The sequence below is a fragment of the Argopecten irradians genome, chromosome 3, assembly GCF_041381155.1.
Source record: "Argopecten irradians isolate NY chromosome 3, Ai_NY, whole genome shotgun sequence".
Lineage (NCBI taxonomy): Eukaryota > Metazoa > Mollusca > Bivalvia > Pectinida > Pectinidae > Argopecten > Argopecten irradians.
In genome coordinates, this window is record NC_091136.1 from 54,680,839 (window position 1) to 54,698,542 (window position 17,704).

Genomic DNA, 17,704 nt, shown 5'->3' on the forward strand with positions numbered 1-17,704 from the left:
ATCCGTTTCCATTATAGAGAAATAAAAAAAACTAAAAAAAAACTGACCTATTCAAGTATTTGGTCAAAAAGAAACTTCCATTTCATATCATAAAGAAAGCTCCATTATGGTGGTAATATCCACAGGGACCTGGCACGAAAATTTTTAACCAACAGTATACATATATATATATATTATGATACTATAATATATATGTATGTATACTGTTAGTTAAAACAATCGTGTCATGTCCCAGTGGGAATATCTGTCAAAGTCACAGAATAGAAATTCACATTTTTGATATTGCAACGTAGGGACTTAGCCAATTTGGGATGATTTGGCTAGATCTAATATAATTGCTTCGTGCTTTCTCAACCAGTTAACTTTGTGTTTATAGCAAAGTTATTATGTAATTGAAAAAAAACTGCAATTCTGATACACCGTACCAGAGTTACGGAACGAAGGGAAATAGCTCTGGTAGATAAGAATGATGAGACATACATGTATATTAGAATACTATTTTTTCTCTATCATTCTATATCCACTTTCAAGTAATTTTCAGTTTTAGCTAGTAATGAGCGAAGTTTTGAAAATCTAGGTGGCATTTGAACACTTGCCAATTAGACTATTTTGCACCTAACAAAATGGATAGAATAGTTTTCTATAGATACATGTAAGACTGTTCAAAGGTAGACTATTTCCTAACAATTCAAATTACACGTGACACCGATGCTTATTAAAGTTTCCTAAAGTCAAGGCCATTTATTATTCTGAATTTTACCATCAGCATGCATGTCTGCTATGTCTAAAAAATATTGTATGAAAGGTAACACAAAACAATGTTATTTTATTTTGCAACCAGTGCAAAAAATGGCGCGTGTCTACAAATACAATTAACAAGACGTCGTCATATACAGGCTATACGTAAATTGTGTCATTGCTATGTACTTGTATATATATAAAGTATTTAAAAAAATAACAACAACAAAAAACTCATTTTCCATATTATATTATTATATGATGATGAATGTTTTCTTTATAAATTTATTCCTTGTGATACAACTGAACACGAATAAAAAGCCATGTGCATCATTCTGGACAAATGATAGAACAAAGTTTCATACAAAAAATCCCGCCAACACAGTGCCACATAACTGTAACTGATTTAGAGTTACTTCCCCTTCTTAGAACTGATGCAATATGGCGCCGGAAAGTGGTAACAGCTGATTCAGTATGCCAAGTTTCCGCGACTATTATTGCACAACTAGGAACGCAAACGAAGTAGTTAGTATACATATAGACACATCGATTCATATACGATAGATGTACATAGGCAAATATGGACGATCTGGTCGATTTGTTTGGAACTAGCTCAGCAGAAGAGCTACCTGCTTCACTACCGCCCGAGGTAAGTTTGTTTTGACATTTGTGACAGACCGTAGGCTATCAGTTCAATGACAAATTTACCCCTAGCTTCCTTTATACTTATGGTTTACTGTATCCTTATTTTTCTTATGTATGTATTTATTACCACAATGCTAGAGTCTGACTTATAGTATTTCTATTGTTACTCGGATTTTCACATATCAACAGACGGAAATTTGAACCCTGTCCAAAAGTATCGCGTCATCATTTGTTTGTAAACATTCATCTGCCAATGAACGATTGTGCTCTGGTACTCGTGCATTATAACATGTACACAATAGACCAAGTACTGTAGGCGTTATATCAATAGGTCGTAGTTAGTATTATAGCGTTACTATTAAATGTTCAAATGTTATTGCTTTGTTGGAATGTACATTGTATAGATTCTATACATGCTCAGATGTACTGAATAACATATCTTGTGTTGTCACTAACTTTTCCTTGTATTTAACGTGTTGTCGTTTGTTGTCGTTTGTTGTCGTTATTAAGTGGGACCGTGCTCAGCTATTGCAGTATTATTGATGTACAGGGCAATAAAAAAAAATGCAACACAGCATATATTGGCCTTTCAAATGTTCGAAGAAGATGGCCAACAACATTAATCTGTGTTCCTAGCATTGCATTATTTTATTTTCTCAAAAAAAGAAATATATAAATAAATATATATAAAAAATTTAATAAATAAATCAAACTCTGATAACTTTTGAGATTATGAATTTCTTTATTCACAGGTAGAGGAAGGAAACATTGAATATAAAGTAAGTATAGGTATGACTGTGACCTTAAATTAGTCAAATCCACTCATTTACAGTACTAGTGCTGTGCCTACCAAGTTTTGTCGTCTTAATTAGGCTAATTTATTGATGATCTATAAAATTACATTGTGTATCTTCATTTATGCTATATATATCCCCATTGTGATAATAAAACAATAGATGTGTCAATCTTATATGTAAATGTATATAGTAGATATGAAGTTTGTACTGTACTGGTTTAAATGGTATCAGGACATCTCGGCACTTGGAGACCTCGGCACTTGGGTTGGAGTCACTTTGGCACTTTTCCGAGGTCACCTCGGCACTTTTGTCAGATATCTCGGCACCTGTCGGTTTGACATTTTGTCAACAGTATACATAATTAGTATATAAAGTTTCACTTATAAGTCCTTGATGTATAAAATATCCCTTATGTATATGCTACTGTAGTTATACATGTTGACAGAATACGAACATAGATTGATTACAATTTGCAGCACTTGTTTATTTTGAGTTACACAAATATATGTAAATACATGTACAAGAATATTGAATAATTCTTAATTTTTTTTATTCTAAGCAACGTTGTTTCATAAACACATACGTACCGTAGTCTGGTACAAAAATAATGTAGTTAAGTTTTCTCTGTTCATAATTCACATTTTACGTTTATATCATATGAAGATCGTCAGTTGTCTCTCATATCATACAATAATTACGGCAATAAAATCTTTATAAACTAGCTGCCAGTGTTTAATGGTAAAAGATGCATGGAATGTGTTATGCTGTCGACAGACTTTTGAAGCGTGTAGTAACTAAAAAAATATTGTCTAAATCGCGATCCCGTAAGAGAATGCAAAATGCTTAAATTTCTTAATTTCAGCGTTTTTAAAATAAATAGAGTAGACTATTCATAACTGGAATCGCTATAAGATTATCATGCTTATACCAACAACAAGATTAAGGCGCAGTGTATTTGATACGGACACGTGCAATTTTATGTTATAAATCTTGATTGTCACCGGTTCGTTTTTTAACCAAATTACTCGTGATCGTAGAAAGATTATTAGCAGATTCCGTAATAATTGAATGTATAATTTTCCGTGGCCTTATATTCAAGAGATATTTATGTTACATGCATTTTTATCGCCAGCGGAACTTGATATTGACGTCAAAGTTCTGTTACACTGTATTTTGATCGTCTATTCACATATGAAAGGACACTTATATTACCGCAGAATTTATGGAAAATTCTTGAAAAACGAACCGTGAAATTCAATCGAAAAATAGTCAAAATGCATTAAATATTATATATAAGTAAAATATCAATAATATATTAAAACGTTTAAATGCTAATAAATTAGAAATAGTCTATGTTTGTTCCACAATTATTGTATCATGACTGAAATATAAATATAACAACTTTTCAACGACTTTAATCGGCCGTCACAGCTGTGTATCTGACACAAACAATTTCATAAAAGTGCGAACATTCCAAATGCCGAAAATAAAAGTGCCGAGATTACCAAGTGCCGAATATCAAAGTGCCGAGGTGACCAAGTGCCGAGGTCTCCAAGTGCCGAGACGTCTATGATTCGTTTAAATGTATGTAACATATTTTATTCTGAGTTATTATATGTACATGTATACACATACATATTGTTATAGTACACAATAAATCAGTTGGAAACACTAAGCAAGTCTGATGAAAAGCAAACACAGTAAACAGGAAGTTTGACTATAACAATCATGTAACTTGTTTATTGATCGATTAATCTGTGATAACATATACATATATGCTATAAGCTAACTTATATACATGTATCATCATCCAATGATGGGTAACAAAACTCATTTCAGTGCCTCTCAAAGCTAATTTAGTACATTTCCATTAATTGAACATGAAAGTCTATCAAAATTCTATAGAAAAAAAAGAAGAGTTTTTATGACTATGAATACATGGAAAAATATTCAAAATCATTGATCTTTTTCTGTCTCATCCATTAGTATCAGGGATTTTGATTCTTATAAAAAACATTATATTTTATAAAATTTAATTTATAAATGAATTTCTTGCATTGGGTTGTCAGAAAGTATAAAAAGATGGAAAAAGACTGGTTTCCAGACTATGTTCCGTGTAGCTTCCACAAGGGAGGTAACTGAGGTGGGAACCAGTCTAGGAAAATGATAGCTCCAATCTTGTGTTGTTAATGCATGATTCTATTTGTGTTTGTTCATAGTTGAAGCTTGTCAACCCATCAGACTTTAGATTAGAACACTTAGTTACTCAAATGAAATGGCGACTAGAGGAGGGACACGGGGAAGCTATTTACGAGATTGGAGTGGAGGACAATGGTATGTTGGTAGGATTAACAGATGTGGAACTGGAGGCTTCAGTACGCACCCTCAACAGGATGGCAGACAGGTACAGATAACAAGACTTCACTGATACAATGTCACTCTAATTAGATTTGTTGTAAAATAGTAAGATTTAATCTTCATATGCAAAATATTAAAATGTTCTATGTTTTTCTGAAGAGTGATTGTCATTAGTAAATGTAACACAAATTCCTCCTTCTTGATCAGTATACAAGTATACAAATGCATTTACCCAGTATACATTAGACAACTGGGACCATTGCTATGAAAAATGGTAGTGATCTGGTTTAATGTATATGTATTAGAGGCTATTTACAATGTATAGAGTTATAGTTGTGTGAAATGATTGTTATCCTGTGTACAGATTAGGAGCAACCACATCTGTGTTGAGGGAAAGACTAGTGGACAGTGATGAAGGTGCAGGGTGTCGGAAACGGGCATTAGAAATCCTTGTGAGAAAAGTCCCAGATGATCAGCAGGTAATGGATGGACATTTTGTTATTGGTGTAAAACTGTAGTTGAGCTAATTTTCTCTCACAGTTTTTTCAGAATATCCTTCTCCACTGTTATCAATCGTGTAGTGTTATCATAATTTCTTGTAATATGTATAACATGGCCTTTATTCATACCACATATGTTAAGGTACCATATATGCAGACAATGATATTTCAATACAGTGGTAATTTGTATTAGTTGTTTTAAGTTTCTGTTATGAAAATATCCTGACTCTATTTCAGTTCATCGACCTTCGACTGGCAGTCCTTGGGAATGTAGATGCAGGCAAGAGTACACTGTTAGGTGTGCTTACTCAGGGTGAACTGGACAATGGGCGGGGGAGAGCCAGACTCAACCTCTTCCAGCATCTACATGAGATACAGTCAGGGCGAACTTCTAGTATCAGTCATGAAATCCTTGGGTTTAATAACAAAGGGGAGGTAAGTCTGCTATACTTAGGTGATAATTGATTAATTATTGATGCTGTGCAATAGGATCTATTTATTATATGATAGTTGGGCATTTAACATGGTAGATAAAAATGATCTATTTTTATTTCAGATTGTCAATTACAGTGGTTCTCGAACTGTAGAAGAAATTTGTGAGAATTCCTCCAAGCTTATTACTCTGATTGACCTTGCTGGACATCACAAGTACCTGAAGACGACCATATTTGGACTGACTGGTCATGCCCCGGACTTTGCTATGTTGGTGGTCAGTGCTAACACAGGAATGGGTAAGTTTTAGATGTCTGTTCAAAAATATCAATACAGCTATCATTATAATACTGATGTCAGCAAATCTTTAAGGTTTACTTGTTTGTATAAGCCGGGGACATTTACTCTTACCTGATGTTAGTATGGTGTTAGTAATTTGCTTATTTCCTTGTTATTTGTTTTCTTATGAAATTCATGTCGGTTCTAGTAACAAATCTTCCGGTATATATTCAATACTTGGAATAGTGAGAGAATGCTTCTTTAGGGTAATGTTGTCTGCTTCTGTAGCTGGGACAACCAAGGAACACCTGGGGTATGCCCTGGCCCTGAATGTGCCCATCTTTGTTGTGATCAGTAAGATTGATATGTGTAGGAAGTATCTAATGGAGAGGACCGTATCTCAACTGGAAAAGATCTTAAAATCACCAGGATGTAAACGAGTTCCTCTACGCATCAAGACTGAGGATGATGCTATCACAGCAGCAACAAACTTTGATACTGACAGGTAAAACTTTTTGATAACATTAGTTTGTAAACTGGATGTTAGGGTAGGAGGGGTCATATTTTTAAATGAGAGAGGAAGTCTTCAAGGTTGATGAGACAAGCCCAATCATTTTCACAGCCAGACTTTCAAGCCAGTTGAGGAATCGAACTTGACCATTTTGGAGAATGCTGAGTGTGTTTTTATTGCATCACCTGAGTGCCCTCATGTTACATTGGCAACATGTCCATTAGTAACAGAAATAGCATTCACTGATTCACATGTTGTATTTACCACCTTTAAGAAATTCATTAGTAACCTACATGTTGATACACAAATAAGTAAATTATCTTCATGAAATCATGATCAAGTGTTTGATTGCTTTCTGTTTGCTATTTTTCAGAATAACCCCAATATTTTGTGTATCAAGTGTGACTGGGAAAAGCTTAGATCTGCTTACAACATTCTTAAATGTTCTTCCTTCCATGAAAAATGTTAAGGAACGAGAAAAACTAACTCAAGATCTCACAGAATTCCAGGTTAGTTTTCACTTGAATGAGTCAACAAACGTTATTCAATTATTTCTAACCTTGCTTGGTATTTTTAAACTTTTCGTGAAATTGTCTCCCTTGACACTGTCACATGTTGATTATCTACCCTGATTATGAAGGCTCTGGATTCTTTTTTTCTTGGCTTAGGAAAGGGGAGATAACTACATGCTGACTTTTAATTACCAATAGAAGTTGTTAGGGCTGCCGCGGTTCACCGGTATATTGGGGTATTGCAATACACCACCAAAAAATATTGTACCGCGATACAGTTTACCTGTACCGGTTTTTTACGATATATTTTCTTAGTATCATAATTTCATTAATTTGATATAATTAAAACGTCCTGTCATTAAAACAAAACCAGCAAGTTGTATTTGTTTTCCTTTCCGATAATATGAAGCCATGTGGGTATCCCTTTCGTTTTCATTCGATTCAGATGTCGGTCAAATGTTTGTAACTAACGTGTATAATGTTCAAATGATTCAAACATTTGCATGACGTTGAATATAAACAATATGACATTAGGCTAGTTTCTGAAATATTATCAAGCTGATTCGCTCCATCAATCAACAATACCGGAATATCTAATTCTCTAAACACATTTAAGGACCGGTGAATACATGGCTGCAGGGATTTTGCCAGCTTTTTCAGGCTTCATCGTCCGCCGCCATTTTCGATTTCCTACACGTGTCAAAACAACACTGCAAGCCGGTCAGCCCTTTGAAGTTTAATCACGATCGTAAGCTTATTTTGCCAGGACAATTGTACGTAAATTTGTTCATCATTTAGGTTCAAAAGTGTAAATATTTGCAGACACTATCATGTTTAGTTATTGCATTATTAGGTTACGATCGTCTGTAACAGTTAGCCTAGCGTTTTCACAAACAGACTCGTATTTTTTTAAAACAAGAACACATTTGAACATTTTTGTTACTCAACAACATGGTTCAAATCGATGTAAAACTACATAACATAGCACTGTATGTTTGTATAATGTAATGGGTGTTTTTATTATGGAATATATACAAAATAGACAACACATATGTTAAGGTCAAAATATTGCAATACATATCACAATACAGTTGTTGTGTATCGCAATATATCGTGGTACGCTTCTGCCGTATCGCGGCAGCCCTAGAAGTTGTATTGTCATGCATTCCACAGATCTGGTTTAACACCAGGTGAGGGAGGGTCTCTATTTTTTAATAACCCTCCATTCTCATTAAAAAAGATGTATAAAGATACATGTATAAGGAGGAGGAATGTGAATCACATCAAACTTAAAATAGGATTTGAACATTTCTTTACAACTCTTGGAGTTAAATGTGTGATCATTTGCTGTTTTTCAGATTGATACTCTATTTTCTGTGCCAGGCGTAGGCAGTGTAGTCGGAGGCACCATCCACAGGTAAAAGAGAAAACTATAGATAATGATATTACCATAAATATTTACTTTGTTTCTGAATGCTACCAGCAAGAGTGACTGTACATTTAAAGTGAACAGTCGGGCAAGGATGGCTAAAGTCGGTAAAAATGGTGTGAATGTATCCAGTATAATTTCTTATGAAATAGAAAAATAAAATTTCTCGTCAAAATCTGTCTGCGTACGAAGAAATTAATTTAAAGTATAGGAATCCTAAAATGTCCTCCCGGCTGACTATGTCCGTGGTTTCATTTCCACGCAGCCTCGCTTTCAATGCTTTCAACTTTTCGTTATTTCAATGGTCAGAACTGGGAAACGTAAGCAGAACTTGACTATCGTATTAATATGTGAGAACTTTTGGAAGGCCAATGAACGCATTTAGACTGGTTTTCTTTGCCCGACTATTCACTTTAATGATATAACATATTCACATGTAAGATAAACTTATAAACTCGCAAAAAATTGTCGTTCTGAACTTACGCAGAGGCCAGAATTACTTGTCTTAGATCTGGTTCAACACATTTCATTCTAAAGTAGCTAGCTGCCTGGCTACAAACTGATGTTTGCTGGATAAGCAGAAATTTCTGTTTATAATTTTCAGAATTTCATTAAATACAGAGTTAAGATTTTAGGAGACTCCCTGCATCCCCCATCGATCATGATGTCAGTCTTTCAATCACTTGTCCATGCCTATGAAAGCAACCATTAATTTTGAAAGAATGTTGAATATATCTGATCGACACGTCTTTTGTTTTAGGGGGTCCATTAAGGAGGGAGATTGTTTACAGTTGGGTCCATTTGAAGGGGGAGATTTCCGTCAAGCTTTAGTTAAAACTGTTCACAGAAACCGTCTGCCATGTCGCTTTATCCAAGCTGGACAAACAGCAACAGTAGCTCTGGCTAATGTGGAGCGGGATCAGTTACGTAAGGTATGTGGAAATCTTATGGTGTACTTTTTACTACATTAGATATTTTATATATTTGTGATATTTTTAAGGCAATGATTGACCATGTAAATCTGTAGTTATGTTAACATACAATATTTAAAGGAAATGGTTGACCATGAAAATATGTAGTTTTGTTAATATACAATATTTAAAGGAAATGGTTGACCATGAAAATATGTAGTTTTGTTAATATACAATATTTAAAGGAAATGATTGACCATGTTTTATGGTTACTTTTAACTATGAATGTTTGTAATGGTTGACCATACACATCTGTAGGGTATGGTGCTAGTTAGTCCGGAGATGAGTATCAGCGCGTGTGAGGAGTTTGAGGCGGACATTTATCTTCTGTACCACTCCAAACAGATCACCACAGGGTTTGAGGCTACTATACATGTGGGCAGTGTGTGTCAAACCTGTAAGATCATCAGTATTAAAGGAAAGGTGAGTAATACAAAGGCTAAAACTATTGTCATTTAAATAATGCATTCATCTTATCAAAGAATTTAAGTCTGAAATGTGTAGGTCATATCAAGACAGTGTTGAATATATTTTCATGCCATAACATTGAAGAATAATCATCTGAACATTTGATCCCACCTTGCTGTCCGAGCAAACCTACCTGTATCTAATTGTACTGGAAATGTCAATGTAAGTGAATTGTTTTGAAGAATAGGGAGAGCAAGTTTAGGATTTGAATACCCAAGTGAACACTTGTTGGGAAACAATATGGTATTTATTTTAGGAGTAGATTAATAGAATCTCCTTTGGGATATGACGGGAGAATCTCAACCTTAGGGGTAAAATTCTTAAGTTTGTTGTCAACTTGTGTTTGACAACTGCCTGAATAATCTTATTTATAAGGTTGAGATCACCTGTCATGCCCAGAAGAGGTTGAATGATTCTTTTTCTCGTACTTTGTCCACCACATTGTGTCTCTGATAATGATGTTTGATCAATGCAGGCAATGATGACCTAACTGAATTATCATTGTCACCAATATTTGACATACCTACTGGTAATTACATTGTTGTTGTGATGTCATGCTACTATTACTGCGATACTGTTGCCTGGATCTCATCTTATTATGTCTAATACATCTATTGTGTCGCTGGAAATTTTGCTTTCTGTTGAACAATAAAACCGATGTTGTTATTTTACAGCAATCCATTAAAACCAATGAGAAAGCCTGTGTGAAATTTAGGTTGGTTAAGCAGCCTGAGTACATGAGAGTTGGATCGCGTCTGCTCTTCCGACAGGGCACCACCAAAGGTATGGGGGAAATAGTCAAGACTATACCATGGCGAAATGAGGAGGCCATGCGGTAAACAGGAACAAAAATGATACAGCAGTCTAAAATCAAATGTAGAGCAAAGTTAGTTTTCCTGATACAGATGTCTTTCTCTTGTTTAGTTTTTATGCATAAGGTGCAGTATCACTTGTATGATGGTCACAATTATTGGCATAAATTGACTTTACGTTGGATTTTGATGTACATACAAAATGTATACAATATGTTGTACTAATACCATTTTCAAAACACTTTATCCCGATTAGAAATTATTATGAATACCTTAACCTCATAAACACCACTTTAAGTAAATTATTTGCATGGAAGTAAAGTTTGTATAAGTTTGTTTTAGGAAGTTTAAACCATTCCTGTTGTTTTATCAGTTATTGTTATTGTTTATACATATTGTTATTGTTGTTGACATGTTTTAATTAGTTGATCTTTTATTGTCTGCTTCCACTGGATGTCCTGTGTGTAAATTTTTAGCTCTTGACAAATTATTCCTGTTTGTATCGAGTTTGTGAAGCATACAATGAACTAGGTTTTGAGGTAGCTATGTAAATTGTTCTTAAATACACCCAACACAAATATCTTTATAGTTATTTGTGTATTAGTTTCCTAGCAACAGAGGGGTTGTCAAAAGAATTCTAATCCACAGCTCATTAGTTATAAACTATAATAAAACTGGGTGAAATACACTAAGTAGTTAATGTAATATGTTGATGAGCTATGCTATGGAATGTGCCTCTCTCTCCAATGACCCCAGTTTGTTGTCTCTTTTTCACCTCTGGAACTGTAAAGGGATGTAATGAGTATGATTAACTTCAGTGTTTATTTACCTATGTCCAGTACTTGATATTTACTGTAAACAAACTTTCTTTCACGTCTTCTGAATTTCATGATTTGCATTTCAAAAGAACTTTGAGAAGATTAACATCCCACATTTAACAAATGGAAATGATGTACTGCTGTAAATACGAACTCACAGATAAACTTTTGTGAATTTACATGGATCATGAAATTCGTGAAAGAACAAAGAAAGTTGGTTTTCAATATTTAAAATCCATGTCCAAAATCATTATTTGTTTTCTGGATTTATCACAGATTCATTTATGCATGACAGTTTGAATTTTTACTAAATGTTTAGAAATTTTTCTTTTTATTAATTTTAATGCACCAGAGTGAAGCTTAACTTTTGATTGAAGATTTTTCACTCTTTTCTTAAGATCTTTATGGTACAATTTCGAAGTGCAGTGTATTTTGTACTTTAAATGGTGACAACTAGTTCTCAATTCATTTTGTCCATAGTTAGAAAACATGTGCAATAGTATGCGTGTAGATCATGAGCAAATTGGTACATAGCTTCTGTACTCTGTGTCCTAAAGCATTGTGGCTGTGATTTTGTATATAAAATGCTAAAAGTGTAAATAGTGTGTGTAGTTTTAAAACCTCAATTAATGTATTGTTGGCGTTTTGTTAATTTATTGAGCAAGAGGAATTTATGAATCTGAAATCTCTTGTGTTAAATTTGTTAAGGGACATTAGTTTTACATTCTCTTTCACATTTAATTGTATGTTAGTGATGTTGTGTTTACAGTTCATAGGGGCTGTATTGGAACTGTCTCAAAAGAGTTTGGGATTGGGGGAGGGGGAGAATGGGGATCATTGACAAGTAACCTTTGTCAGGTATGTGCCATACCATGACTGGTATAAATTCTTCATAATATGTAAACCGAATCGGACCCTGTTCATTGTTTAGATATTTTGTGTTTCCAGTTGTATCTGTACAATAAATGGCCATAAATACCCTGAAGGGTAGGATAAGGATTACCAGGTAAATCATTACAGTTCTCAATGTAGTATTATATTGTGCAAGAAGATTTTCAATATTATTGCTTTGGAGTGTTTTAAATGAATTTTTATAGTTATTTTGTAGTTTGCTGATGAATGTAATGCATTGATAACAAAACTATTAAATTGAAAACAAAGACATGCTGTTTTCATAGTTTCTTTTGAAGATTTTGTTCATAGTGTTGCCACATCACATCCTGCAATAACAGTTACCATAGAAACATGGAGGAACATTTGGTTGCTATGTTCTCATGGGTAGCTGGGTGAGTATTAGTTAGCCATTGGCTTACAGTTCTAGTTTATCAACTTTAATAAGGTTTAGGAATAACCACTATCTTTTTTCTAAACAAGTCCGAATTAGTTTAGTTTTCTTAACTTATTAGCAATATTAATTCAGAGAGAGAACAGCATACCATGTAATTTGGAGCAGATTTGATGACGGGACAAACGGATGGATGGACCGGCAACATCCATATTATCCAAACCAAACGAAAGGTCACACACTTCATCCTATCTTATAGTGATGGTGAATAGTGCTTTTACAGCAATCCATTAAAACCAATGAGAAAGCCTGTGTGAAATTTAGGTTGGTTAAGCAGCCTGAGTACATGAGAGTTGGATCGCGTCTGCTCTTCCGACAGGGCACCACCAAAGGTATGGGGGAAATAGTCAAGACTGAAATACCATGGCGAAATGAGGAGGCCATGCGGTAAACAGGAACAAAAATGATACAGCAGTCTAAAATCAAATGTAGAGCAAAGTTAGTTTTCCTGATACAGATGTCTTTCTCTTGTTTAGTTTTTATGCATAAGGTGCAGTATCACTTGTATGATGGTCACAATTATTGGCATAAATTGACTTTACATTGGATTTTGATGTACATACAAAATGTATACAATATGTTGTACTAATACCATTTTCAAAACACTTTATCCCGATTAGAAATTATTATGAATACCTTAACCTCATAAACACCACTTTAAGTAAATTATTTGCATGGAAGTAAAGTTTGTATAAGTTTGTTTTAGGAAGTTTAAACCATTCCTGTTGTTTTATCAGTTATTGTTATTGTTTATACATATTGTTATTGTTGTTGACATGTTTTAATTAGTTGATCTTTTATTGTCTGCTTCCACTGGATGTCCTATGTGTAAATTTTTAGCTCTTGACAAATTATTCCTGTTTGTATCGAGTTTGTGAAGCATACAATGAACTAGGTTTTGAGGTAGCTATGTAAATTGTTCTTAAATACACCCAACACAAATATCTTAATAGTTATTTGTGTATTAGTTTCCTAGCAACAGAGGGGTTGTCAAAAGAATTCTAATCCACAGCTCATTAGTTATAAACTATAATAAAACTGGGTGAAATACACTAAGTAGTTAATGTAATATGTTGATGAGCTATGCTATGGAATGTGCCTCTCTCTCCAATGACCCCAGTTTGTTGTCTCTTTTTCACCTCTGGAACTGTAAAGGGATGTAATGAGTATGATTAACTTCAGTGTTTATTTACCTATGTCCAGTACTTGATATTTACTGTAAACAAACTTTCTTTCAGTCTTCTGAATTTCATGATTTGCATTTCAAAACAACTTTGAGAAGATTAACATCCCACATTTAACAAATGGAAATGATGTACTGCTGTAAATACGAACTCACAGATAAACTTTTGTGAATTTACATGGATCATGAAATTCGTGAAAAAACAAAGAAAGTTGGTTTTCAATATTTAAAATCCATGTCCAAAATCATTATTTGTTTTCTGGATTTATCACAGATTCATTTATGCATGACAGTTTGAATTTTTACTAAATGTTTAGAAATTTTTCTTTTTATTAATTTTAATGCACCAGAGTGAAGCTTAACTTTTGATTGAAGATTTTTCACTCTTTTCTTAAGATCTTTATGGTACAATTTCGAAGTGCAGTGTATTTTGTACTTTAAATGGTGACAACTAGTTCTCAATTCATTTTGTCCATAGTTAGAAAACATGTGCAATAGTATGCGTGTAGATCATGAGCAAATTGGTACATAGCTTCTGTACTCTGTGTCCTAAAGCATTGTGGCTGTGATTTTGTATATAAAATGCTAAAAGTGTAAATAGTGTGTGTAGTTTTAAAACCTCAATTGATGTATTGTTGGCGTTTTGTTAATTTATTGAGCAAGAGGAATTTATGAATCTGAAATCTCTTGTGTTAAATTTGTTAAGGGACATTAGTTTTACATTCTCTTTCACATTTAATTGTATGTTAGTGATGTTGTGTTTACAGTTCATAGGGGCTGTATTGGAACTGTCTCAAAAGAGTTTGGGATTGGGGGAGGGGGAGAATGGGGGATCATTGACAAGTAACCTTTGTCAGGTATGTGCCATACCATGACTGGTATAAATTCTTCATAATATGTAAACCGAATCGGACCCTGTTCATTGTTTAGATATTTTGTGTTTCCAGTTGTATCTGTACAATAAATGGCCATCAATACCCTGAAGGGTAGGATAAGGATTACCAGGTAAATCATTACAGTTCTCAATGTAGTATTATATTGTGCAAGAAGATTTTCAATATTATTGCTTTGGAGTGTTTTAAATGAATTTTTATAGTTATTTTGTAGTTTGCTGATGAATGTAATGCATTGATAACAAAACTATTAAATTGAAAACAAAGACATGCTGTTTTCATAGTTTCTTTTGAAGATTTTGTTCATAGTGTTGCCACATCACATCCTGCAATAACAGTTACCATAGAAACATGGAGGAACATTTGGTTGCTATGTTCTCATGGGTAGCTGGGTGAGTATTAGTTAGCCATTGGCTTACAGTTCTAGTTTATCAACTTTAATAAGGTTTAGGAATAACCACTATCTTTTTTCTAAACAAGTCCGAATTAGTTTAGTTTTCTTAACTTATTAGCAATATTAATTCAGAGAGAGAACAGCATACCATGTAATTTGGAGCAGATTTGATGACGGGACAAACGGATGGATGGACTGACAACATCCATATTATTATGGACATAGATCCAAACCAAACGAAAGTCACACTTCATCCTATCTTATAGTGACGGTGAATAGTGCTGGTCTTCCGGTATATTCACTCTAGCTATATAAGTGAAAGCAACATGTTCTCATCATACAAAATTAACTATACATTCACAATCAAAGGCAAACAAAGTTATATTACAGACATTGTTTATTTAATAGCAGTGTTAGAATATTTTGTTTTGCTTTTATTACTAAGCACTTAATATACCACTTACATACCTATAATACACATACTACAGATCATTCATTCTTTATTTCCAGATTCAGTCCTCTAAGCTTTCACATCATAAACACACTCAATAAGATGCGTATACTGTACCAGAATATATCATCTCTTGCTACTAAACTACTTCAGCTTTGTGCAGTTGAACACGGAGGTATACAGTATACATGCTGTACTTGGTTATGGTAAACATTATATATATGTATATATATATACTTCAGTACCATTTGTAATGTTCTCTGATTCCTGTAAGTTATTCGAGTTGAAATATAATCCAAGCATGTGCACCAAGTGTGAATGATACAGCAAATTTATGTAAGTCAAGGCTATGAATGGAGCTAGAAACATGAAGGGCATATCTGAGGGGTTCTGATCTGCTGGATATTGGTGTCACAAGAAAATCTTTCTGCCAGCAACACCAATGCCAAGTAAATCAGATAGCCAGAGCTCTATACTTTCAGGTAAAGAGTTTATATACCTTCATAACTGTAACATATTTTACATAACTGTTGAAATACATTAACATGGATATAGCAAATCACTTGAGACAATAATTCATTATACACACACATGTGCATACAAGTGATAAGGCCTCTGTTTGATAACGAAAAATGCTGTTATATCAATAAATTTACATTGAATGACTATCTGATTTAGATCTACCAAAGAATATAAAGATTTACCAAACCACTAGAACTTTTGAACAAGTATATTAATATCTTGTAGCAGTATTACCAGGTCAATGTACAAAATATAGTTATACATCCCATTACTGTAAACTTTGTAAAGTATACCAATCACAACATATATAGACCAGGCAAACTTTGGTGTAAGAAAGCAAAAATGGAGTCTAACATACAAGATAATATGTACTACTACCAATAATGCTAGATGGTTACACAAAGGCACATACTACAGCAGCAAACACTGAATAGTGTAAAATTGGATGTCAAAAGATATCAGTATAAATAACATTTGCAAATAGCTATGGAATGCTAAGATTTTCTGGAATACATTAATATAAAGATGTCTTTTTTTTAAAGGACGGAATGTATGGAATAAATTAAAATATGTTATAAAAAATTATTTGGTAGACAATACCTAACATTTTTTTTTATAATTCTTAAAACCATTTTTATTGACTATGAAGAATGCTGACATACCATACCCCATACCAGATGGTAAAACTTTAAACAGTATGCATGTCCCAGAAGTGGTTTTTTTCTTCCAATCACAAACTGCAGGGCATGAAAGATGACCAGCTGATCCCACACTACAGTCTCAATATCAACTGTTTCAGACTTATTTACTGACAAATACTGGAACAGTCAGGACCGGCAAAACAGTCAGGACTGGCAAATACTGGAACAGTAATGAAACAGTCAGGACTGACAAATACTGTAACACAAATACCGGAACAGTAATGGAACAGTCAGGACTGGCAAATACTGGAACAGTCAGGACTGGCAAATACTGGAACAGTCAGGACTGGCAAATACTGGAACAGTGATGGAACAGTCAAGACTGGCAAATACTGTAACAGTCAGGACTGGCAAATACTGGAACAGTCAGGACTGACAAATACTCTAACAGTCAGGACTGGCAAATACTGGAACAGTCAGGACTGACAAATACTCGAACAGTCATGGAACAGTCAGGACTGGCAAATACTTGAACAGTAATGGAACAGTCAGGACTGGCAAATACTGGAACAGTAATGGAATAGTCAGATTCTGGCGGAAGTCTACCGCTTTTGAGACTGATAATCCGCCTACCGCTTTAATATCCAAATATTCCGATTTCTGCAAAACATCGTCTTCAATTTTTTTTCTTTCGATTTCTGAATTTTTTTATAGTCGGTTGGGGCTGCCATGGTGGCTTCAAAATGCATACCAGACTGAGTAGGGGAACTGGTTTCATACTATTAAGTAAACAAAGGAGGTGTGAACACTCCCTGACCAACACCCACTGGTGCTAATTAGCAGCCTGGGGCTAGTTCCACCTTGGCTTGGTGTCCGAGTGTAACAATGTGTATTACGTAGGCCTACCGTAAGGAAACAATCATCTGGCCTTTCAATAAATTTTGTGCTTAAAACTAGTTAGCATCATTTCAAAAACAAAAACTACTTATAATGAAATGATTTACT

The 17,704-nt window shown here is 34.1% G+C and overlaps 1 protein-coding gene across 1 annotated transcript; it reads left to right on the top strand.

Annotated features, from left to right (window-relative positions):
- Nucleotides 1-1,054: 1,054 nt before the first annotated feature.
- LOC138319106 (GTP-binding protein 2-like) lies at nt 1,055-12,432 on the top strand. The gene is made up of 12 exons (XM_069262032.1): nt 1,055-1,387; nt 2,136-2,162; nt 4,400-4,584; nt 4,903-5,017; nt 5,276-5,473; nt 5,595-5,769; nt 6,038-6,254; nt 6,634-6,769; nt 8,131-8,189; nt 8,962-9,133; nt 9,431-9,595; nt 10,315-12,432. The coding sequence occupies exons 1-12, from the start codon at nt 1,319-1,321 to the stop codon at nt 10,477-10,479; spliced, it is 1,683 nt and encodes a 560-aa protein (XP_069118133.1). The 5' UTR covers nt 1,055-1,318; the 3' UTR covers nt 10,480-12,432.
- The last annotated feature ends 5,272 nt before the right edge of the window (nt 12,433-17,704 follow it).

Excerpts from the sequence above, each read along its gene's own strand:
- LOC138319106 (XM_069262032.1), top strand. The coding sequence starts at position 1,319 with ATGGACGATCTGGTCGATTTGTTTGGAACTAGCTCAGCAGAAGAGCTA. Across the intron at positions 5,018-5,275 it reads AAGTCCCAGATGATCAGCAG|TTCATCGACCTTCGACTGGC; the intron begins GTAATGGATGGA and ends ACTCTATTTCAG. Across the intron at positions 8,190-8,961 it reads GTCGGAGGCACCATCCACAG|GGGGTCCATTAAGGAGGGAG; the intron begins GTAAAAGAGAAA and ends CTTTTGTTTTAG.